Source organism: Cyrtonyx montezumae, unplaced genomic scaffold (genome assembly GCF_038088225.1).
Source record: "Cyrtonyx montezumae isolate F1298 unplaced genomic scaffold, pur_monq_1.0 scaffold_41, whole genome shotgun sequence".
NCBI classification, from domain to species: domain Eukaryota; kingdom Metazoa; phylum Chordata; class Aves; order Galliformes; family Odontophoridae; genus Cyrtonyx; species Cyrtonyx montezumae.
Genome location: NW_027072047.1, coordinates 1,740,739 through 1,766,109, shown reverse-complemented (window position 1 = coordinate 1,766,109; position 25,371 = coordinate 1,740,739). Strand labels below are relative to the sequence as shown.

Sequence of the window (25,371 nt, the reverse complement as noted above, 5' to 3'; positions counted from 1 at the left end):
TCAGCTCAGGATGCTGAACCAGCAAGTTTGGTTCTGTTTTTCCCATTTTAAAGATGCAAGGGCCTTATGCTCAGCCTGCTGGCAGGGGCAGCCCCCAGGATCTGGTGACAGAAACTCACCTGTAACTGTAACACAGCACTATGCAGCCTCCCCAGCCTCAGGATTCCAACTGTTGTTACATGTCTCTGCCCATGTACACAGATCCCACTAAAGGCTGAGTGTGCCCAAATCCATACTTCTGGCTTCTGAGAGACCAAATGGCTTTTCTGAAAGTAAAGAGGATCAATACACACCCAGGTAAAATAGTGGCATTCATCTTTTGTACAAGAAAAAACCTGTATTTCATGTAAGTTAGGAAGCATAGTAGATTTTTGTAAACCTAGGAAGCTAAAATGGTGGCACCACACTTGCTTTTATTTCTTGTGTTGATCACTCTTCTCACTGTATCTGTGCCTACATTTATACATACATACACATACAGCACAACTGAGAATGCAGAACGTGTTCTGCGCATCCCTCCCCACTTTGCTATGTCCACCAGCGGGGGAAGAGACAGTTAAGCACTGACAGAAACATACCAAACTCCACCTGAGCACTAGAGAATGCTTTCTTACTGAGCTGGTGACAAACAGCCTGGTTAGGGGCTGGAGTGCATGCTTTCAGCCTCAGCTCCTCTGGAAAAGGGAAAGGGAAAGGGAAAGGGAAAGGGAAAGGAAAAGGGAAAGGGAAAGGGAAAGGAAAGGGAAAGGGAAAGGGAAAGGGAAAGGGAAAGGGAAAGGGAAAGGGAAAGGGAAAGGGAAAGGGAAAGGGAAAGGGAAAAGGGAAAGGGAAAGGAAAAGGGAAAGGGAAAAGGGAAAGGGAAAGGGGAAGGGAAAGGGAAAAGGGAAAGGGGAAGGGAAAGGGAAAGGGAAAGGGAAAGGGAAAGGGAAAGGGAAAGGGAAATGGAAAGGGAAAGGGAAAGGGAAAGGGAAAGGGAAAGGGAAAGGGAAAGGGAAAGGGAAAGGGAAAGGGAAAGGGAAAGGGAAAGGGAAAGGGAAAGGGAAAGGGAAAGGGAAAGGGAAAGGGAAAAGGGAAAGGGAAAGGAAAAGGGAAAGGGAAAAGGGAAAGGAAAAGGGAAAGGGAAAAGGGAAAGGGAAAAGGGAAAGGGAAAGGGGAAGGGAAAGGGAAAAGGGAAAGGGAAAGGGGAAGGGAAAGGGAAAGGGAAAGGGAAAGGGAAAGGGAAAGGGAAAGGGAAAGGGAAAGGGAAAAAGGGAAAAAGGGAAAAAGGGAAAGGGAAAAAGGGAAAGGGAAAGGGAAAAAGGGAAAGGGAAAAAGGGAAAGGAAAGGAGGATATCAGCACATCCGTGGTGCTGGCTCCCACTCCATTGCCCCCCACTCTCCCGCTCTGCTCGTTCACCACAGCAACTCCGCCTCTGGGGGCTGCCCTTGCTCTCTTCCCAAAATCAACCGTAACTTTCATCTTTCCCTGAAAGTACAAAAAGATTTCACGCATAACTTGCCCCAAACAAAGGCACTTCATGCCAGGGCTTTCTTTCTCTTCTTCCTTTTTCATTTTCTACAACAGGCCAACAGCAGCAGGGGTGGCTGCTGTGGTGGGAGCTTGATGTTATCAACTCAGTGCTGAAAAGCAGCTCTGAAAGCACTGTGAGCTCCAGAGACACGTGGGAGAAGACAGATCAGTGGCCGTTGGCATCCATAGAGGAAATCTGTCGGAAATCTGGGCACTATGACTTGCAGCCAGCTTGTAAAGAGACTCTGGGAGCTCCGGGGAGAGGTCTGGAACAAGCAGTGCCTTACATCAGAAGAGCACAAAGCAGTCACTTTTAGACTGGACTCAGCCATTTTATTCCCCTGCTGCACTTCTGTTTTTCTGCAGTTCTGTGTTTCTTCATTTCACGCAGTGTATCTGCATGCCCCAAGGCAGCTGGATGCCCGGCCCCCTCCCCTCCTCCGCCCCATCAGAGCTGCTCTCCCCAGCACCCAGTCCTCATCTCTCTCCAAATCCTACAAAGAGACGAAACCTTCTCACTGTGCCCGACAGAAGAAGCGAGGCTGCGACCTTCACAAGAGCAGCGACAGTTATCAGAGCCCTAGATAAGGCTGACATAAACCGCAAGGACGCGGCTCTCAGTGCTGCCATCTCCCACGTTACTGATTAAAGCGGAGTAAGGGGGGCAGGGGCAGCGGAGGGGACTGCAGCGCTGGGAGCAGCTGCACGGCCTGGCACAGCATGGCACAGCTCAGCATGGCATGGAACAGCAAAGCTCAGCCTGGCACACCTCAGACCAGGGCAGTGAGACCTAGCACAGCCCAATATGTGTGTGTGCAGATGTCCCGGGGCCTGGCTGCAGCAGGTGGTCCTCGCAGCCAGCCCATGCCAGGGGCTCTCGTCCCTGGAGCTCCTGATGCCATTGAGCTCCTGACACCTGCTGCCCACCTGTCTGGATCCCGCTGCTCCCTTCCTGCCTCAGCAGGGCTGTCCTGGGGGTACAGGAATGCGTGGTGGGCTCGGGGATAACTGTATTTGGGGGTCAGTGGTGGCCGGGACAGCAGCGGGGAGGGCATGGAACTCCTCCTCGTCCCCACATTTCCCACTGCACTGTGCTGTGTGCCGGGGCCACGGCTGTGCTCGTGACCACTCCGCAGTCCTGCAAAGCCAGGAGGGACGAGGGCTGGTGTTGGGGCTGGGGCAGCTTGGGGCCGTGCGGAACCCGCGGGTGTGCTGCTGGGCGAGCACGGGGCTCGCAGGCGGATCGACGCGCAGAGAAGCGCCAGCCGGTTCAGGCGAGGGCAGAACTCATTGCGGTACCGCCTGGCCGTGCCTCTCTACACCGTACGACGCAGACTGAGAGCCCGGGCAAAGGGCTTCGCCTCGGCGACCGCCGAGCCGTCTCGCGGGCAAGCAGCACGTCTGAGAGGGCTCAAACCGGGCTGCCGGCCCCGGGGCCGTCCGAGCAGCGGCCGAGGGGACCGGAGCTCCAGCGCTGCTCGTGCGGCGGAGCGCGGACCCCCAATGCCCGGAGGAGCACCGGCGGCGAAGGCGGGGTCCGGCGGCGGAACGCTGCGCCGCTACAAAGGCTCGGCGGCACCTTTAAGGGACGCGCCGAGTCCCCGCCTCCCACTTCGCCATTGGCCGCTCGCGCCCGCCCTCCCCGCTTTCCCGCCTCCTATTGGTTTAGCCACCCGTCAGTCGCGCCCGCTCCGCCCAGCGGGCGCGGCCACGCCGAGCGGCCGCGCGCTCTGGACAGCTCCCGTCGGCCGCAGACAGCGGCGGCGGCGGCGCGGCGTGGACATGGCGCGGGGCCGGCGGGGGCCCGGCTGAGCGGCCGCTGCCCGGGGCCCGGCGGCCGCGGCTCGCAGCGCGGGGCCGGCGGAGGCGGCTCGCCGCCCGGATGAGCAGCGGCCCGAATGAGGAGCGGCCGCGGCGCCTACCGATGCCTCGCCGCCGAGCCCGCTGCCTGCGCCATGAACCCCGAGCTGGCGCTGGAGCCGCTGGGCAGCCTGCATGAGCCCGAGCTGCTGGGCAGCCCCGGCCCGCACCACGGCGGCCGAGGCGGCGGAGCGCTGCGGGTGCCGCCGCCCCAGGAGCTGCCCGGAGGCGGCGGCGGCGGAGGCAGCGGCGGCGGCGGCGGCGGCGGCGGGGGAGGGCGAGCGGCCATGGTGCCCGGCATGGCCCCGCTGCTGGACGGCGCCGAGTTCCGGCCCGAGCTGTCGGTGCCGCTGCACCACGCTATGAGCGTGCCCTGCGAGCCCTCTCCGCCCGGCATGGGCATGAGCGGCACATACACCACGCTGACGCCGCTGCAGCCGCTGCCGCCCATCTCCGCCGTGTCCGACAAGTTCCACCACCCGCACCCCCATCCGCACCACCATCACCACCACCACCACCACCACCAGCGCCTGGCGGGCAACGTCGGCGGCGGCTTCGCGCTGATGCGAGACGAGCGCGGGCTGCCCGCCGTCAACAACCTCTACGGGCCGTACAAGGAGGTGCCGGCCGTGGGGCAGAGCCTGTCACCGCTGGGCGCGGGGCTGGCCCCCCTGCACGGCGCTCAGCAGGGCCTGCACGGCTACGGGCCGCCCCCGCCCCCGGGCCACGACAAGATGCTGGGGGCCGGCTTCGAGGCCGTGCCGCACTTGCCGCGGGGGCTGCCGGCGGCCCCGGCCCCGCTGCCGCACCTCAACGGGCAGCACCCCCCTGCCCCGCCGCCCCACGCGCTGCCCACCGCCCGCGACCGCCCGCCCGCCGCCGCCCCCGCGCAGCAGCTGGAGGAGATCAACACGAAGGAGGTCGCCCAGAGGATCACGGCGGAGCTGAAGCGCTACAGCATCCCCCAGGCTATCTTCGCCCAGCGGGTGCTGTGCCGCTCTCAGGGCACCCTCTCGGACTTGCTACGGAACCCTAAGCCTTGGAGTAAACTGAAATCCGGCAGGGAGACCTTCCGGAGGATGTGGAAGTGGCTGCAGGAGCCCGAGTTCCAGAGGATGTCAGCCTTAAGGCTCGCAGGTAGGCTCCGCTCACCGGTCCCCGCGGCGCTGCCCTGGCTCGGGGCGCTTCCCCGGCGGGTACGGGATGCAGCCCCGCTCCCTCTTCCCTCCCTCCCCCGGCGGGCGTTCCCGATGCCACCCTCCCACCCCCACCTCCCAACCCCGGTTCAGGCCGTGCTCCTCTGCTGGGAGACCGGCCGGCGGCTTCGGGGTCTGCCGTCCCCGCCTTGTCCCGCAGCCGGGCGCGGAGCCTCCGCATTGTTCCGCGCTCGCCCCGCATTGTCCCGCGGCCGGGGCGCCCCCTGGCGCGGGCTGCCCGCGCCGCAGCGCTCCATTGTTCTGCGGGGCCGGGGCAGCTGCGGGGAGGTTGCGGAGCTCTTTTATTTCGATCGGTCCCCGTGAGGGGCGACGAATCCTCGCCAGTTTATGAGAGGCGGCGGTATGCAACGCGAGGCTCCGAAACTCCCCGAGCCCGCACCGCGAGGCCTCGGCCGGCCCCCGTCGCAGCGCAGGCTGGACCCTTTGGCGCGGGGCCCGGTGCACGCGGCCGCGTCGCCTTCCCAAACAAGCGCGTACCGTGGAGAGAAATCGATGCAGATGATGTTTAGAAGATTAAAAGAGCGTTTACGTTGGCAGCGGGAACATAAACGCGTGGACCCAGCGTTCATTGATCTGGAACCTGAGCCGGCTCGCTTCCAAGAACATTGCTGCAGCTTTGCCTTCCCAGCACCCCGCTTACCCCCGACCCCGGCTACCTCTGTCCCGCAGTCCTGGGGCTGCCCCGGGCCCGGCATCAGGAGCCCGTTGTGCGCGGGGAGCGGCGGGAGCCGGCAGGTACTGCCGGGCTCCTGTCGGGCTACGAGGCTCCCCCGCACTGCCGCCTCTGCGCTCCTTGGGGCCAGGGTTCGGGTTCTGAGCCTGCCTGGGTTAGGAAGGACAGAAAAATACCCCTGAACCCGTTTTTGCTTCGGGCTGTGTCACCCAGATCAGGCCGTGCGCGTAGTTTGCATTCTGGTTCCGCTACCACCGCCAGCACTCCGGCACCGTCGGGCTGTGTTTCTGGTTGCTCTGGTTCGCTTTGAAACTCTGGGCGCTGAGAAAAGCTGCTTCCTCTTCTCCTAGCTCGTTTTAACACCGAGTCGCTCCCGGCTCATGCTTCGTGCGGCCAAGGAGTAGGCAGTCAGTGGGAGCAGCGGCTGCCCGGGCAGCGGGAGCTGTTGCGGCCACTGGTAGGAGAGGGAGGAGGATGGGAAAAGTCCTTTGCAAATTACCGGCCCCCTTTGGGAAATCGATTTTTTTTATTACCACGTGTGAATATGCAGCTTCATTACCTTGGTGTTTCCTTCCCCTTCCCTTGCTTTCTGAAACCTCTGCGAGCAGGAGGGAAGGTTGGGTCGGCAACCTGCCTGCTCCATGCTCTTCCCTTAAGTTTTTCTCAAAACAAACCCAAATGTTCTGTGCTGAAAGAGGTCAACCAGGTCTGTAATTATTTTTTAAATGGCTCCAAAGCCTGGAGAGAGCAGTCAGCAGCGGCCGTGACCGAGGCAGAGTGAAGCTGGGCTGTCCTGGTGATGGGGGGTACTGACACCGAGAGCCTGCTCTGTAGCCCAGAAAGCACCGTGTGCCTTTGCTGAGCCCCGGGAGGTGTAACACGGAGAGCACCACGGGTTCGGGCAAACCCCTCTGCTGTGGCTGTGGCTTCACACCCGGCCGCATCCCAAACACACTCCTGGCCCAGGGCGGCTGCTTCCCATGCTGCCAGTGGAAGAGAAGAGCCAGGGCCAACAAAACCTTTCATATCAGTCCCACTGATCTGATCTCCCTCTCCGCAGCAGCCATGTCATGAAAGCCCTGCTCTATAGGTTCACCCTCCTGCCTGCTATATGGTTGGTTCCATGGCTGCCGCCAAGGTAGCTGGCAGCTTCCATCCATGATCTGAGTGAGAACCGAAGCTGGGGAGCCTGCGGAGAAGAGGGTACAGCAACGATGTGTCCCACTGCCCCACAGCCCCACAGTGTGCCTGTGGCCCCACGGAGGCCCCCATGGTCTCCAGCCTTCCCTTCAAACTGCCCGCCCACGCGGAAACGTCCCCATGAAATCTTTGTTTGCTCTGGCCTGGGTAGGGCTGTCTCGGCGTTTCTGCCAGGGTGAAAAATATCAATGATCACCAGGTGAGTCAATGCATTTATCAGCACGGGGGGGTCGAAGGGCAGAGTTCAACTGTGGTTCAGGTTAATTGGACACGGAGCCATGTCCTCATGCTTGCGTTGCCTGCAAAGTGCTCAACTGTGGCGTATTATCACCAAATCTGTGGTAGGTAAACATAGGAAGAATGCGATTAAAATAACTCTCGTGCCATACCCTTCTGCACGTTACCATGCTCGTGCAGGCTCTGAATGCTGGGTAAGGAGCCCCTCTTGGCCAGTTCTCACTGAACTGCGCTCATCGTGGTGCCGGCCCGATCAGCAGAGTGCTTCCTCCACTTGTTTACATCAGTTTGCTGAATCACCTCATCGATGATTGCACAGTTTTGTACGGATACACCATAGCTGATTCATCGGCTGACCTTGCCGAGATCACGTTCCCCTGGTTGTACGGCGGCTAGGAGGTTCCGGTAGCCCACGCGGGTCCACCCAGTGCGGCGTGCTCCTGCCACCCCCCGAGTGTCCCCGTGCGTGTTTCCTTGACCCCTTCTGTGTCCTCGCGTCCGTCAGCACCACGGACGGCGGCAGCAGGGACGCCGAGCTCGGGTTTCGCCGGCGCTGTCCGTGGTGCTGAGCTCTGTCTGCAGGCGGAGTGCGGCTGCCCCGTCTACCCTCCGTTTTCCACCTGAATTTCCTTCGTCTGGATTCTGAGATTATTTTGTAGTCTGTAGATGTGTATCAATTCTGCTATTTCTTAGCGCTGAGCAAAGTGTACAGATATATAAAGGGCTCTGCAGACATTTGAATGCTTTTCTTGTTTAGCAGCAGGTTTTCATCAGCCTCTTGGTCAGCTGATGAAGAATAATCTGACCACTTTCATCATTTAATACGTTTCTATCTCTTTTCGCTCTACTTTCTTTCGTAAGAAACAATTTATCTGTAAGATACATTACTCCCTCTGACATCTTCTAATCTCTGTTCTTCACTATTTCCATTTTATTTTATTTTATTATTTTATTTTATTTTATTTTATTTTATTTTATTTTATTTTATTTTATTTTATTTTATTTTATTTTATTTTATTTTATTTTATTTTATTTTATTTTATTTTATTTTATTTTATTAATTTATTTTATTTTCAGTGTGACTTTTTTCCCCCTAACACTCCATGTTTATCTCCATTTGGCCTGGAAAACAAAATGAAACAAAACAAAACAGAACAAAAAAAGACCTCAAACATTTCTCTGCATTTTAAAAATAAAAGAATTTATTTGTGACAGGGAACTGTAAAGGAGGAGAGAATGTTTTTGCCCAAAGGATTATTTCCCAGTGTCTTCTTCTCGTTCTTCCCTTGTTCTTTATAGGGGCATTTTGACTCAAACCTTTCACTTTTGTTTTACTGCATGGAATGTTCCTGCCATCCAGCCATTGCAAGGGGCTTTCTCATCCTTTTCAAAGCAACCTTTGGATTGGAAGCTGAGCTCTGCAGGGGTGTGGAGCGTTAATCTGACAGGGAAAGAAGGGCTGAAAAGGTCTTGTGATGCCACCAGTCTGCCCCATTCCTCAAGGTTCATCAATGATGGGAATTTTCTGGCTACCTAGGCAGTCTCTCCCAGAGCTTGCAGGTACAAAAATCCTTAATGACTAGCCTTAATCTCCCTTTTTGTCTTTTAAATCCTTTACTTATCATCTTATCCCCACTAGACAGAGAAAAAAAAATTACTTCCTTTCTTTTGATAGCAATCTGTTTGTACTTAAGACTGCTATCATAGCTCCTGTCTTCTCTACAAAAAACCCCATCACACTTTGGAGGTGAATATGCGGAGAAAACAGAATGTCCAGTGGGACCAATAATACATCTTTTTTTTTTTTTTTCAAGGTAAAAGATTTTGTATCCAGTCCTATCAGTCTTGCAGACTTTTGCATGAAATGCTTTCTGATTTATAGAGGAATTTTTGTACGCAAAATTATACAGAACAGACTGTTCTCAAATGGGTTTGGTGAGAAGATCAACAGGACAACTCACTGATGTTAGAAACTCAATCAAAAAGAAGTTGGAGTGTTTTGAGGTTGTTTGGATTTGCTGATCTATAAACTCAAACTGCTCCATTGTGAGGAAGAGGGGATCAAACCACTGCTAAATGCTTCACAGAGGAATTATTAGATAAGCAAGAGAGGCTGGCAGTTTCCCAAAACGCAAATTGTCTCTGGGACCAAAATATCTCTAAGTAAGCAGGGAACATATTTATGAGTAGTGGTGATTTTCCAGCAGATCTCATCTTGTAGTAATGGCCATTTAGAAACACGGGTCTGTGCCGAGGCATTAAGCTTTGGCAAGCAGCACACATCCAAAGAGGGAAAGGCGGAGCATGAGGAAGCTCCCTGGGAGCGATTCCCCTCCTCTCCATGCATCTCACCACTGTTTCTTTGGTGCCCACTTGCTCCTGTACCCAGTGACAGTCCTGCTGCCCTCCCTATGGTGTTGTCACCCCATGGACAGCTTGCTTCTTCTGTCCCTGACGCCACATGTGACACTGGCACCGTGCAGCCCTGTGGGTTTGGTGTAAGCTCCCAGAGCTTCCCATTACTCCTGGCACTTTAGTGCCAGATTTTCCACCCACCATGCCCAGACCTGCTGTGTGCTGTGTCTCCCATGCCAGGCATGGCCTCATGGCTCTTTGATACCTGTCCAGAGCACACAGCTCCAGGGGAGCTGTGGGTTAGTGGCCCTCTGGGAACCAGGCGTTGTGCAGACAAACCTTGTGCCTCCAAGGCCTGCTCCTGCATTTTGTATAAAGCAGTTATTCTCTGGAATGCAAGAAAAACTCAGAGAGCCAGAAGGGCAATTCAGATCTTGCTTTCCTGGAAAAGTCTATGGAGTTTTGTTCTTTTCCTTTTGAGTTCTTCATGATTGCACAACCATTACAGGTAACAAATTACTACCTGGTTTCTGTTATGAGACAGAATTTCTGCCAACAATCTGGTTTGGAATCACAGAGGAACAGGTCAGCTCCATGCATTCCCTTTCAGTAGACCCATGGATCTTAACCAGTAGGTGTGCATCATGCCACATACCTGAGTGGGAGACATCTGAAGTAATAAGAAGGAAAGAATGGAGATGAGATAGTTCAACCCCCTCTAAGATTTCAGACCCACTCACTTCCCTGCACTGCTAATTCCTGGTGTTCCTGCACAAGGTACCTGAGCACTTCTCTTTCACACTTGAAAAGGTACCTGAGGGCTGTGATGGGATCTCACACATGGATGCTGCTGCACCAGGCAAGCCCTGGTTCCAGTACTGTGCTCTAGCTAAGAACAATGTATACTAGTCCTTGCTACAGAAAAATGGGAAAGAAAGGAGAGCATCTTTGAAACAAGAGGAAGCAGTGCTGGAGGAGATTGACAAGCTGAGTGCACCTTGCTGCTGCAGCACCTGAGCAGTGCTGGGATCAACAGGAGCCTCCTGCAGAGCCTGAGCAGCAGCGGGGAGCAACCACTCCAGACCCTCCCACCAGCGGACTTCCAGTCCTGTTCCATTTCTCCCAACCTCTTCCATGTTAACACTGCCCACCCCATGGTGAGAGCTCCAGTGACTACATAGGTGCACAAAAGAGGGGTCTCCTATTAAAACAATTGCCATCTGAAGATACCTCTGGACTTTGGCAACAGCAGAGCAGGTTTTTAGGCAATGTAGATGCCAGATTTAGGCAATTATGTTATCACAAAGGTCTGCTCCTCACTCCGTGCCTCAGTTTCCCCATGTATGTATATCCATGTCAAATGCTCTGCAGATTGCTTTGCTATTAACTGTGAAGTTCTTGACAAAGCACGCCAGACAAAGGAAGAACATATTATTTGGTATTTTATTTTTATTCCTTGCTGCAAGTATCCTGCTCCACATTTGGTGCTGTGAACCAGTGTGGGTGGATGCAGTGCAGCAGTGCTTCAAGTGTTGGTGAGGTGGAAAAGGCATGGTGAAGGGGACCTACAGAGAAGTGGGGAGGGATATTTTACAAGGGCATGTAGCAACTAGATGAGGGGAAATGGCTATAAACTCGAAGGGGGTAGATGTAACCTAGATATTAGGAAGACATTCTTTACTGTGAGGGTAGTAAGACACTGGAGCGCGTTGCCCAGAGAGGTTCCCTCCCTGGAAGCACTCAAGGGCAGGCTGGAGGGGGCTGTGAGCAGCATGGTCTGGTGGGAGTGTGTCCCTGTCTATAGCAGGGGGTTGGAACTACATGATCTTAAAGGTCCCTTCCAACCCAAACCATTCCACGATTCTATGAGGAAAGGATGGGACTGCTTTTGGGGTTGTTCTTCTTCACTTGGCCCTGTGAGGCCACAGCTCTATTTCGTAACAGTGATTGGATGAGAGGTGGTGACCTTAAGATGCACCAAGGCAGGTGCAGGTTGAATATATATTCTCCAAAAGAGCAGAGATGCACTGGAAAAGGCTGCCCAGGGAGGTGGCACTGTCACCATTCCTGGAGGTGTTCAAGAACTGTGGAGATGTGGCACTTGAGGGCACGGTCAGTGGGCATGGTGGGGATGGGCTGGGATTGGACTTGTATTACAGGTCTTTTCCAACCTTAATGATTCTGTGATTCTATGGTTCTGTGGTTCTATGATTCTGTGATTCAAGCCCTTGCTCTGTCAGAGCCAATGGACCACACCAGGGGGTGGGTTTTGTGTGATGGGTACCCCATAGGACACAGGGCTGGATATCTCGGAATTTAGCAGAACACTTGTGCCCCTGCCGGGAAAGCAAGAGCCCATGGGATCAGAGAAGATCCCAAAGGCTCCAGTGCTGACATGAAGCCCCAACATGAGCTGGGTCTGTGTCTCAAGAGCCATGGGAGCTTGTAAATTCCTTGCATGAGGAGGGCTCACAGTCAGCTCTGAAGCAGCAGCCCACCAGAGGTTGGGTCGACTCCAAAGCAGCCTATGGAAATCCATGACTGTATAAGCTTTGTGCTTGGACTCCCTCTGCCCCAGACAGGCAGCCCGAGGCTGCTTGGCTGCATCTCACAGCCACCTGCTGACACATGGTGCATTTAAAGTGTGCTGCTTGCTCGCTGAGCTCCACTCCTTCTTGCCCCAGAGTGCAATAAATTGGTCTATCCCATCTATTATTTATTATTCTGTATTAATGATGGAAGTATATTACAATAGTACTTAGAGGCCCTTGTCAGAGATCCCACTCTGAGGCTGGTGTTGCAGTGTTGCACAGAGGAAACAGTCCCTGCCCCATGGGATTTACGGCCCTATTCCAGCTATCCAGCAGATTTACAGGAGGTCTGACACAAATAGCTTGAGACCTGCTACATGCCAGAAAGGAATATAAAAGAACAAAGTCTCCAAATCCATTTGTCTTTTCTTCCCAAATAGCTGAAGGATGCAAGTCTTAGATGTAGAAAGATGTTCATCCTGTGGCAGAGCTCAGGGAGAAGGATTAGGGTGAGAACCAGAAAAACAGTCCCAGCAGGAAATAAATGGCTGTGGAGCTGCTCTCAGGGCGTTGCAGGAGCCCCTGTGTCTGTGCCAGGTGAGCACCTTGCCCTTTCAGGAAGCTGTTTGGTGAGCAGGAAGCGGCTGCTCTCCTCTGGAAGAACAGGATTAACGCTTTGTGCAGCTTGTCTATGTGCGTTGCCTATTCCTGCCGATCAGTGCCTTCAGAGGCTGCTCACAGAGATGAAAGGAATCAGGCAGGTTTAGCGCTGTATGTGGCAGATGGGAAGGAGCAGATAAAGGAGCGCTGGCTGCACACCCTCACAATGTGATTATTTGCATCTTCATTCAAATTGTTTCTTGTTACATAATGATTTTGTACACAGTGGAGTACTTAACCTAATTTGTATTGATCTCAATTGCTTTCATTTGTGCATACTTAATTCAGAGAGGTAATCAAATTGATTTTTGAGGCCTAGTTTTTAAGACTTTGTAGAAGCACAGATATAGAAGAGGTTGCTTTAAGTGAATCATATTGAGAGAAAACATTTTAAACCTTTGGAAAACGTTTTGATGGTCATTTCATTGTGTTCAGCTTAACTAGCATAATTAAATTTCCTTCACATTGAATTCTCTCTGAAATCAAATTGAGAAACATTTTTTAGTTCCACCATATCAATAACTTGGTTTGGTTGACTTGGTGCTACACCCATCTGAAAAAGCATATGGGAGATCAATATCCATGGCTTGTCTTTGCAGGCAATAGAGAGAAATGACTTACTGTGGAATCAGAGAATACTGCTCTCTGCTTTGATTCTCCTTAACATTTCCTTATTGGCTTCGCAGCTCCCGGGTCACCATTGCCATTATAATGACGTAAAAAACATCATAAAGATGGGGTGTACCTAAGGGCGTGAGTTACCTTCAGAAACTTCAGAGAAAGAGATATAGAGGTGTTAAAAACAAAGGGACTCTCTTTTCAAAGATTATAGACCATAAAATACAGCTTTGAAAATTTTTCAGATGTCTGCATTGTCCTCCAGCATCTTTGGTTCAAACCTCTTTGCCTGGTTGGTTTACAAGATGAGAGGTAATTGCCTTAAGTTGTGCCAGGAGAGGGTCAGGTTGGATGTTAACAACAATTTCTTCTCCCAAGAGCACAGGCTGCACAGGGAGGTGGTGGAGTCACCATCCCTGGAGGTGTTCCTTAACTGTGGGGATGTGGCACTTGGGGACATGGTCAGTGAGCAATGGTGGAACGGAGTGGGTTTGGGCTTGGGGATTTTGGAGGTCTTTTCCAACCTTAATGGTTCTAATGATTCTAAAACCAGAGATCCCTGAGGACATGACCAGGTTTTTTTGGGGGTTTTGTCTGGGGCAGAAGTAGGACTTGCACTGTACATTCTGTGGGACACCAAGTCCCCAGGCAGTTCCCTCCCCTGCTTCCAGTGTCCTCTAGAACACAGTGCCGCAGGTTTGAAGCCCCAGGAGGAACTGGCCCCTTGCTGACCGCCCACAGCTGCAGCTCTCGGGTGGAGGGGATGCACACATAAATCTCACTTTTCTGGCAGCTTTACTCAGCAGTGGTAATGGCACTGGAGAAGCTGCTGCCATTTGCTAGCAGTTGCTATATATTCATTTTTAATGACTAGAGTTAAATTTCACAATACTTCAGCCTTTATAAAGTGAAGTTTTAAAGAAAATGCTTCTCAACTGCAGTGCTTCCAAGTATTTGCCAGGATTTATTGCTATTCGTAATGCACAGGCTGGCCGGGTTCCTCTCTTCTGAGGATGAAAATGGAAAATAAAGAGTTATTGTTGCAGAACATAGGAATATTGTTGCAGCGGAACTATCAGTAGAATCAGAGTAACAATACTCAGAAAAGAATTGAGCTTAATCGAGAAGCTGCGGGGCTCCTAAGAAGCACAACACTCAGACAGAAATCAAAGTGAAAAATCCCTGCTTGCCTGTAGGTGTTTTCAAGCAGACAGGGTTGCTTGTGCCATGCATCAGTTGGCATTTAGCTGCTTGCGTGGGTCTGTAGCCCCCATACATGAGACCACTGATGTAAGGGACCGTCAGTGCCTTCTGGTGATGGCTTTGGGCTTTGCTGTGCTCAGCACTGCAGCTGTGGGCTTGGGGCTCCCAGGCACAGCTGTGGTCAGGCATCACTATTGGGGTGTAGCAAAACTGGAAGGAGACTACTGCTGAAAAAGTGTAGTTTTGCAGTTCCCTCAATCAAGCATGATTGGTTGTGGTAGTGGATTTATTATTTATTTTTGCCTGAGTGATAAGTTATGTCCCAATTTCTGGCCAATGGAGATGTAGGAGTAACCAGCAGTGATATTTCTGTGAATAATCCTGCTATGTGCAGCCACAGAGCAGCTATGAGAACATGAGCTGTGCCTGTGGGTTTTTGATGTGTGAGCCTCACAGTACTGTTCTGCTCTTCTACTGTGCAAATGACCTCTGAAAGCCAAGGGGTTATTGTGAAAAATCATGCAGTAAAGAATTCCAAACGGGATATAAAAGTTCTTGCTGTTGGTTCATCATCATCACAAATGTTTCTGCCTGTGAGCTCAGGTCCTGGGGTATTATTGTAGAAGGAGTACCAGCTGTTGTAGCAAGCTTGTTGCTTCTCTGGCTAATAAGCAGAATGTTCATCTTGTGTTACGCATCAAGTGCAGAATGCAGCTCCAAAATAAATCCCAAGACCCACCTACCATAAAGAAAAGATAAATAAAGATGCTTAAATACAAGATATGTAGCATATAATGTTCAGCTCAGAATTCAGGAGAGGGATTGGGCATCTCAGCAGAGAAACAGAGCACTCCAGCAGGCTGGGAGCCGTTCCATCAGCTCTGATCCTGGACATGAAGGGCTGCAGTGGGGGAAGTTTTCTCTCTGGGTGGCAAACAGAGCACATCTCACAAATGCAGAATGCTCATGTAGAAGGATGGAAATGGGTGGCATTGCTGCTGTGGCTGCTAACAAAGAGCTGCAGCTGACTGCTCCACTCTCCTTATCTCTGGGATCTAGCAAAATATTCTGGCACATGCTTAATCTCAGGCTTGCAAACACACTGATCAAATGCCAATGAGATATCCTGTGTATTTAAAGTTGAACATCTAAATGTTTGTCCTCAGGGAATCTTATTTAGCACTGAGACCTGTGGGGATCCCAGGCACATTCCAGTTATGTCCTGGTGCCTCCCCTGGCTGCCCACCCAGCACACTGCTTTGGGTGCTCGGCTTTTGGGTTTCTGAGCAGTGCCCCACTATGTGAGTGTGCTCACCTCACTGTTCTGGAACATTTTTTTAACACTCCCTTAGTTTGCCTGCAGGACAGTACCTCCTTGAGGGAGGATGGAGTGTCACTCTGTGTGGTCCAGTGCATCTGTGGGATCTTGTGTCACTGCGTCTCTTAATGCCTTTGGAATCAGGAGACTTTTCCCTAAGTAAAAATTAAGTAAGGTGGTAATGAGTGTGTTTCAGAGCTCTTCCCATATTGTTTCTATATAAAGCATTGACAGCCTCATGTGCACAGAATCTCCTTTTTTCACAGCTACAGCTTTCAATTACTGTTAATTATCTATATTCTTCCATGGAATATATTCAGTAATAACTATAGTTAATAAGTCAAATTGCTCTTAGAACCAAGATGGCTGCTTCCCTTCCTTCCATGATTAAAATGTTTCTCTTTCTGCAGGCAGGTTTCATGGCTAATAACTTTATTTTATTAGAGTGCTCACTCAGTTTTTTCTCTTCTGATAAATGCACCTCGAGGAAAAACATTTGCCTTTATGGTTCCTTTTCAAGAGCAAATTTAACAGTTCAAGGAAAGTATTTACGGAATGCATTGAAAAGCATATCCCTCTGCATTATTTATTATGAGATACCAATAACTGTAATATGCAGAGTATCTCTGGACATAAATTAGTGATGTTAGGAAACACTGGGATCCTCCTTGTGTCCCGGAACCGATTAGGGTCTGAAGCACAGGAGTGGGCACTCAGCACCTCCCTGTACACAGGGCTCCAGACAAAGGCTTGGTGAAACGAGCATGGAGTCATGCAGCCGTCCCAGCTGCAGGCTGCTTTTTCAGCTCAGTAAAACATTATCTGTGTTATTTAGGAGCTTAGGGATACAGAGGAGTAAAGGGGCAGAAGAAGTACAAAGGCATGGTGAGGATGGGTTGGTGATTGGACTTGATGATCCTAGAGGTCTTTTCCTACCTTAATGGTTTGTTATTCTGCAGTCAGCATAGCCTGTACATGTCCAGCCATGGCCAGGCTCACTGCAAAGCCATGCCCAGGTGTGTGGCAATAGGTGCAGTCCTGAGCTCAGGTTAATTACAGACATTTCTGGAGTCTGAACATTACTCTTCTCATTTCACAAGTCGGAGCTGCAAATTTATTTAATATGGCTGCTTAAAAGTCTGTCCACTTCCCAATTCACTCTCCTCATTGTGTCCCAGCACATTACCTAATCATGTCAACATATGGATTTTTTTTTATCTTGCTGCTTTACGTAGACAGCCTTATCAGTCTATTTTTAAATCTGGATGTGCCGTGGCAGTGGTATTGGTTTCAGCACTTGATGTTCTCCCTGTGCTAATAAATACGGATCAGCTATTAATACCGATTTTTCTGAGACCCATTAGCATCACTTGGCACAGCGAGTGCCTGTCTGTCGGACGGGTGATGGTGCGGGTGCTCCTGGCTGGCTGCAGCCTTTGTCCAGGGATTGGCATCCCAAGACAGGCACCTGGGAATGAGCACCCCAGCATGGGCACAGCTGGGGATCAACAGAAACAGACTTTAGACAGAGAGACAGGGAACAGAGCCCAGGGATGTGGCCAGGGCTGGGGCTAAAGCCTTAGGGAGGTGGGGAAACAGAACGAGGAGTTACTGGTGAGGTGTGTCTGTATGCAGTCAGGTATGTAGTTCTGGTTTTAGCAATGCTTCCAAGCTTTGTGAAAAATGAAATAATTGCTGTTTAAGGTTCCACTGTTCGGCAGCAATGCAATAAGGTGTGTGGTTGTGCTGCTTGCGGTCCCACTGTGACAGTGTGTGTTACCCAGGAGAGCACGGCCCCCCAGGAGTGGGGCGGCTCCTGCTTCTGCACAGACCTGAGGTTCTACCTTCAGCATTGTGCCTGCGGTCATTTTTTGTAAGCAGGCATTGAAATGACAAAGCCAAGAAAGCACTGACAGTCCCAGAGTGTGGACAAAATGTTCATTCTGAACGTACTGACATCAGCTTCCAGTTGTACTCTCTCTGTGCGTGGGAGTGTCGTAGCAATTACCCTGGTGGTATGCATTGTGGAATGGTGGCTGTGCAGGTTCCAAAAGGAATAGCAGCTGGGAGCTGTTACATGCTGTGGCATGTGGGAATACAGCAGAGCTGATCCTTTCCTTTGTGCAGTGTGGCAGGGCGGCGGGATGTGCCCGGCTCCCTCGGTGTTGGTCAGGGCTGCTCTGGCACATGCATGCTGACCTGCTCTTTCTCTCTCTCTCTCACCCCCTCCTTCCCCAAGCATGCAAACGTAAAGAGCAGGAACCGAACAAAGAAAGGAACAACTCCCAGAAGAAATCCCGCCTGGTTTTCACTGACCTCCAGCGCCGAACACTTTTTGCCATCTTCAAGGAGAACAAGCGCCCGTCCAAAGAAATGCAGATCACCATCTCCCAGCAGCTGGGCCTGGAGCTCACCACCGTCAGCAACTTCTTCATGAATGCCCGGCGACGCAGCCTGGAGAAGTGGCAGGATGACCTGAGCACTGGGGGCTCCTCCTCGGCCCCCAGCACCTGTACCAAAGCGTGACCGCTTGAGCCGCCAAGCGGCGCGGACGCGGTGGGGCCCTTCACTGGTGACTTGAAAGCACAATCCTCCTGGATCGTCCTGGCCTGGCTTCAAGGAGAGGACACTGTACAGCTTTAAGTCAGTTGAGAAGGTGCAAGTGAAGAAATAACCTCTTTCTCTGTAACACTATGCTCAGGACAGGTGAAGCAGGTCTGAAGGAAGAGCCGTTGGTGAGGCGAGTTCCGCGCCGGAACGGAGCACAAGGCTGACACCGAGACGCCAAGGAGGCCGAGAACCTGTTTTCGAATCTCAGGCATGGTTTTGTTGAGTGTTCTAGGGGAACAAAAGATCAAATCTATGTTTTTTTTATTATTTTATTTTTAAGTTTATTTTGTTTAATCAGTGAGTATAGCTTGATCTTGGATCAGAAAAAAATCAGTTCACTTGAGCTCAAAGTGTCAAGCACAAAGACAATAGCTATAGAAATAGGTACGATTCTGGACTCACTACGGCTGTTATTTTGGTATGCATTCTAATTTACAAAGTTGATAGTGAAAAAGTACACGACTACACAAGTCTCAAGCACAGTTTGCAGTTTGTCACAAATTCTGTGTTTGTACATGATGCAGATGCACGCTCAGGAGGTCAATTTAACTGCTACCGTACATGCAAACACAAAATTTTGCAAGATCTAGGGTTTTTTTTAGGTCATTAAGAAGTCCTTTTAAGTTACCAGGAATCTATTTTCTCCTCTGTACTCTCGTCATTATTGAAGCATAGTTAGCACTTTTTTGTTCTTTTTTTTTTTTTCAAAATCCTTATGGGAATTTTATTGTACTTTCAAGCAGGAAAAAAAACCAAAAAACAAACCAACAAACCAACAAGCCCTTCAAATGTCATTCACCATTTTAGATGTGCCACATGCAACTTAAAAATGCCATTGAAATCCATCACACTTTAAGTTATTTCTTGTCCACCAGTTCATCAAAGCCGATGAAAACGCATCACACCAAAGAGACAGGATTACTGCAAGCCAAAGATATTTGTAACTCACCTTTTTCTTTTCGCCATCGTTAGTGCGGTCGTTGTTTTTGAGATCAGAAAGCCTCACAAACACCAAACAGTTTGTAAATCTCTCATGGTCATTTGCTGCACCAGAAAGCGAACGCTGACCAAAACACGTGCGCAAAGTCCCGAGCGGCGCGGCCACTCCGTGTGCGTCCTTACCAGTGAATGGCCCCTGTGAAAGCAAGCCAAACGCTGTAATGCTTCGTTAGAGACACTTGAGACTTTTTTATGTACTACTTAATCGAAACCAAAGAAATGTTTTCTGCACCTACTTCTTCTGCAACAAACTGTTCCATTTAATGAATAAAAGGAAAAAAAATTAAAAAAATTAAAAAAACCGACAACCAAGGAAGCACGTCAGGAAGCAAACAAGTGACACACTGTGTTTTGACAGACATGTGGGACATTTTAGGAAGCAGATTTCAAAGAAAGGGTTGACAAGAACAAAAACAAAGTAAAGCCGGTATGATTGCTGCTTCATTTGACAACTCAGTCATCTTAAAGTTGAAGATTGTCTTTAATTTGTGCCTATGCAGTTTTTTTCAAAAGAATAAGGAACAGGGCAACCAAAACCTCAACAGCTACAATACCAAAGATGAGGATTCTCACAACTGTTATTTCAGTTCATTATCTCTTCTTGCACGACTAAGATGTGTACAGCACCATTGATCTGTGGAAAGGTAATCAATTCTGTTTCTTTGAGCAACAAAATGGGTGAGTTTATTTATGTTTTTCCTGTGTCTACCCCACGTGGAATCTCTCCGGGAGTTGCACAGACTCCAGGCGTAAGATGTTGGGATACTAAACTGGGACGTACTGATGACGTTTCGGTTGGATATTGCTTATTCTGTCAGGTCTCTTGTATGTTTAGAGTTTCTGTATGTGAAACCAGTTGAACAGCCTATGGCCCCTTTCTCACACCCAGGGATAAAACTTGCAATGTATGTACCAAATTATTTACTTTTTTAAGTACTGAGCACCGTTACAGCCTGACTCATTACGATCAGAATCTCATCTGATCTGTAACTGAGGTTTCAGCAATTCACATGGCAATTCGGTGATTTGTTTGGACATGTTCCTTGGTCAAAGTCACAGTGATCCAAATCATGACATGCAGATCTCTGTAGATCCCAATTTGGGAGCAGGGCAATGCCTCATGTACCATTCTGCTCCTTCCCAACGTTTAAATGAAAGATTATTTTTAACTTCTTAGCAAAACTATGGCAGTAGTTTTCCACATTTTACATTTTAAAAGATGATAATTAAAAATTAAGAAGTCTTATCTGCCCAGGACAGGAGAGTTTTCTGGAAATTAGATTCAGGATCCCCACAGCAACCAATCTGACAACATTGTCCCAGCTCTGGAAATTAAAACTTTCTCAAAGGTGGATTTCCCAGGCTGATCGAACGTGGTTCCAAACCGATCCAAGGAGACTCCTAATCCTAATCAGCCATGGTGTAGAGCTGAAACAAACAGCTCAGGTCTGTGGGCTGCGTACTGATGCCACTGGGAGCTGAGGTGCTGTGGTAGTATTCTGTGTTCACCTTTGCTCACATCCTAGGGGCTCCACATATACCAACCTCTGCGTGCACATTCTGACTGAGGCACTGACCTCAAGGGAGATTTTTCGCATTCCAAAAGTGTTCTACTGCATTTCATTGCAGTGTTATGCAATGCTGTTTTTTGGGTTACTTTTCTCATACCATTGCATGGTGCCTTTGTAACTACACAAAGAATGAACACACCATTGGTAGAAACACAGAACGCCATTTCCTACCTTTCCTTACCTCACTGCAATCACAAGGCAGAAAAGCATGTTTCCAGCCAGCGGGGAGCATGTATAGCAGTTGGTGTCCCTGCTGCAGACAAAAGAACACTTTGTCACCTCCAGTGAGGGGCACACAGAGACTGACAGCTTTGCCTACTGCATTCCACACACCTCAGAGGCAAAGAGGAGCATACTTCATGGCATTTATGAACAAAATCCTTTTTATATCTGCTCAGAGCTCATCCAGCAGCTTTGATGAAGTAAGTGCGTATCAACTAGCATTTACAAAAGAACTTATTTTCAATTAAATAATTAATTTTCTCCAAATTGCAGAAGTCCTTGTTAAGCAATTTTGTGGCTCAAATTCTCACCCTGATCTTTCAAATGTTGATCCTAGAAACAGCATGGTTATGTTGATGGTGTGCCACTGATGATGACATCATTGTCCATTCAACAGTATCTGGTTAGTGGAACATGTGAGCCTTCTCTGTACTGGTGGTTGCAAGTATAACAACGTCCACATTTCCCTCATACTTGTCAAAATTCATTTTCATAGGAAAATACTGCTGCATTTTTTATCCCTGCTTCTTTCGTGGCCCTATGTTACGTCTTCCATTTCACTCTCAACTACTGCAGGTTTCTATGTAGCAGCTGACTCAGAAGAGGAGTATCGATAGCATATGCTGTGGGTAGATATATTTCTATGTACACACATGAACAAAATATAGAGTATATATTTACTATATATATGTATACACTGATATATATACTGTAATATATACTATATTCTGTTCATACTAAAAAACCTCAAATAGGTACGTTATGTTTATATACCGTGTATTTATGAATCTGTATAGCTGTGTAATGTAACTTGTTCCTTTTACTTATTCTAATATGAGAGACTATTAAGTACGGACAGTATCCCAGCATCTTCCTTGCCTTGTGCTTGGAGTTACTATCATGGGCACATCCAAGATGAATTCAACTTTCAAGAAACCTTGGATATCGTTAAATCACCTGTGAAGGAACAAAGAATGTGCTTGATTACTTCGGTTGAATAGCTTTATTCTGGATCTCTCTTAACTAAAGCTAAATCCAAAGACCTGCGAAGGACTCAACCAGCAAACTACTCTCAATCCTGCAAGAGGGAATGGGGACCGCCTCTTCCAACACAAGATGTGGTACTGACATGGTATTGGAAAGAGTGTGCTAGCTTTGAAAAAAAAAACCGCAATGTTTTTCTTGCTTGTCATGATACCTATGGATTTTTAAGACATGGGGAAAGTTTATACTTGGCCTCCTTCATATTTATTGAGGGGGATTTTTATTTTTTTTCTCTTTTTTTTTTTTTTTTAATTGAGAGCTTAAAACAGTTTTATTTTTTTTTCCTGACAGTTACAGGCTTTAACCTAATATATTATCTATGAATAATGTAATTTATTTAATTTACGCTTAGAGTAGGTCCTGAAGTGTCTGTTCAGTCCAAATCCCACCTAATTTTCATTTCATCTTTAAAGTTCAATAGGAGTTATTCCTGAGAACAGGAACAGGGTCAGATGTTAGTTGTTTGTAACTATTTAATTCATCCATGTGTGAATTTGGGTTAATTTTCCTTTTTTTATCCATTTTACTGTTGTAGTGCATCGGAGATGCCAGTCTACATTAGTAGATACACTTATAAGTTATTTTAGATTCCTAAAGCAACCAAGTTCTGTTACAGGCAGGAGGAAAATTATGAGTTACATAAAACATGAGTCTAATTTTAGCTTCTTCTTTTAATTGATTTTAATCGTTAAATATCAAAATTTAAATTATTTAAGTTAATCTCGTCTGATCAGAAAGTGTGAAGTACCTTTATTATGGCACACAAAGCCTTCATAGTATAATTTATTTATTTAACTTATTCATCATCATCCCAGGATGCCCTTGTATAGTTTTTGTTTTTTTTATTTGTAATTACTTTTAAAGCACTACAGATAATTTCCTGTCCGAAAATAGAGCAAATTTTGAGGACAAGCAATGAATATTCAACCTAAAACTGTGCATTCAGAAACAACAGGAAAAAAGAGACACTGAGATACTTTGCCTGAACTTTGTGGCTTCTTAAAACTTAAGCTGGGGGAAAAATAATCCATGCCAAGCAAAAAGAGAGAAACCCTTAACCTAGCTGCTTCCAAGAATGAACTTCTGTGTGTGTAAAAAAGAGAAAAAAGAAAAAAAAAAAGAAAAAAAGAAAAAAAGAAAAACCTTTCTATTTCTAGTGAGAACCAAAGAGGCTACCTCACTGACTTTTTCCATTTGTAATTTTAATCGTGTTGATGATACCAAAGATACCAAAGATTTCTTTCTCTGTGCGGTCTGCATTTTGCTTGTGCTCTTTTATAGTTGTAACTTTTCTCTCCTACTTACAGTGTTGTACAGCTGTAACTCAGATACCCCAAAGAAATACTTCTGGTGGAAGCTGCTAATTCTGAAGACAGCATTTTCTTTGTTTTCCTTGTGCCCTTCTGACAGCCAAAAAAAGTCCAAGAACATCACCCCCTGCACCCCACCAGTGCCCAGTGGCCGGAGCACTTGTGTTGAGCCAGGGTGGATCTGGGCAGCATTTTCAGCCCAACCCTTGGTGCAAGGCTGCAGGCTGCTGTGTGGATAAAGGGGTGGGATTCCTCTACTGAGTTCCAGACAGAGAAAATAAGCATCAAGACTTGTGCTCAAACAAAGACCTAGGCACAGAGAAGATCTTGTCCACTCTTTGACATTCTGTAGGTGCCAGCAGCAGGCAAGGGCCATGATGAGGGAAAAGGCTCATGCAGCTGTGGTGAAGCAGAGCCCCATGTCACCTTGTGTCACCCCATCTCACCCCATATCGCCTTGTGTCACCACATGTCACCGTGTGTCAACCCATGTCAACAATATTGGGATCCATCAGAGAGATGGAGGGTGAACCTCAGGAGCCCTATTTTCTAGACACAGTTCTTATATGTCCATACTCCCTCTTGAGAACTGACTGAGCTAATCAAGCTTGTAAACAAATGCTTAAATTCTTTTCAAGTCAGTAAGATTAAATATTTGCTGAAGTCTTCTCCTGGATCAGATTGTCTAAGGAGATGCAGTATCACCCAACATTATGCCTTGTGTCTGCTCTCCTAGTAAGCGTAGCACATGTCCTACACTCAACTTGGAACAAGTTTTTCCCATGCTTTAACAATTGCTTTTTACATAATGCAGCATGGTTCTGTACTGATGCTTCAAAGAAACTAACATATAAATGCAGTTGGCTCTCTGTGTTTTTCCAGTTTTAAGAGGATTAATTGATTTCTTCACCTTTCAAGAAGCTATCAAGAAGATATGTCTCCATGTAACCTCACAGTGCCCCGTGTCACCCATGTCATCCCATGTCATCCCATGTCACCCTATGTCACCCTGCCTGGCCGCTGGGGAATGATGCCTGCTGGGTATAGACTGCTCTGGTTCCACTCCAGGAGGGGCCCTGGGCTTTTGGGAGCCTTGCAGGCAGCGGCTGCTCACTCCTGATATATCTTTGTTGTTGTTTACATGTATGAAAATGAAGTAATTAAGTTAGCCATGAAACAAAGCTCATGAAGCTCTTTTCATATCCCATCCCTAAGGTGATTACTTAAACTTGGCTGCCTAGGGAATAAATTCCTTTTTGTTCCCTGTATTCCCATTCATAGGATTGCATGCAGCACTCTTGGGGCCCAGGCCCACCTCATCCATCACGTGTACCTTCATGCAGCCACCACCACTTCCTGCTGCTGGCAGATCCCACACTCCACTAAGAGACAGAGGAATGGCTGCATGGGCTGGCAGATGGGATGGGGAGAGTAACCCCTTGCCCAGCTCTCAGGCTGGGCCCTGCCCTGAGCCATGTGCATGCCACACTAGGTCACAGTGGGCTACAGAAGGCCACGCTAGGCCACACTAGGCCACAGGGGATTTGGCCTCCCACTGTGGATCCACAGCGACAATGTGCCAATGGCTCAACACAAGCTCCACTTTCATTAAATGTTGCCTTTTATTTTGTATTTCACCGTCAAATCTATTGGAAAATAGAGGGACTTGTCAAGTGTGCTTTTTATATCTCTGTGTATTCCTTCAGTAGAAAGCTATAACAGTTCTCAGGATGCCTTCCCGGTGCAGAGGAGCCACCGGTCCTGTGTGAGGTGACCCTCCACGCCGTGCCCTCTTGCCGTACCCTGTCCAGAAGGGTTGGGGATCGGATGGACATAGAAGATGCTCAGAGTTGGCAGGTTCCTCTTAACAGTAATTGTGTTTCTAACCAGACACATGCTTTACTTGGAAAGTGTAACATTACCATGGGACGAGTGCCTTGCTTGAACCAAAGCAACGATTTTGCCAGTTTAGACCTCTCTGTGCTTTTTTTTTTTTATTCTTCCTGTGAATACCTCAGCTTCAACTGGGCCGCCATATCGTACCTGGTGGGCTTATTGTACTGTGGTGCTTTGCAATGCAACTCTGCAAAGAACAACTTGTAATAATACCAAAGGCTCTTTTACTCCCCCTCCCACTCCCCTCCCCTCTCCCTCTCCTCCCCGCTTCTCCCCCCTCCCCTTCTCCCTCTCCCTCCCCTCTCCTCCTCAACCTCCCTCTCCCCTCTCCCCCTCC

General features: G+C 48.8%; 1 protein-coding gene across 1 annotated transcript; it reads left to right on the top strand.

Moving 5' to 3' along the window:
- The first annotated feature begins 3,408 nt into the window (after nt 1-3,408).
- Nucleotides 3,409-19,887, top strand: ONECUT2 (one cut homeobox 2). Its single transcript, XM_065747110.1, has 2 exons — nt 3,409-4,507; nt 17,622-19,887. The coding sequence occupies exons 1-2, from the start codon at nt 3,409-3,411 to the stop codon at nt 17,906-17,908; spliced, it is 1,386 nt and encodes a 461-aa protein (XP_065603182.1). The 3' UTR covers nt 17,909-19,887.
- Nucleotides 19,888-25,371: the final 5,484 nt, after the last annotated feature.

Coding starts and splice junctions, on each gene's coding strand:
- ONECUT2 (XM_065747110.1), top strand. CDS start 3,409: ATGAGGAGCGGCCGCGGCGCCTACCGATGCCTCGCCGCCGAGCCCGCT. Junction 4,508..17,621: donor GTCAGCCTTAAGGCTCGCAG/GTAGGCTCCGCT, acceptor TCCTTCCCCAAG/CATGCAAACGTAAAGAGCAG.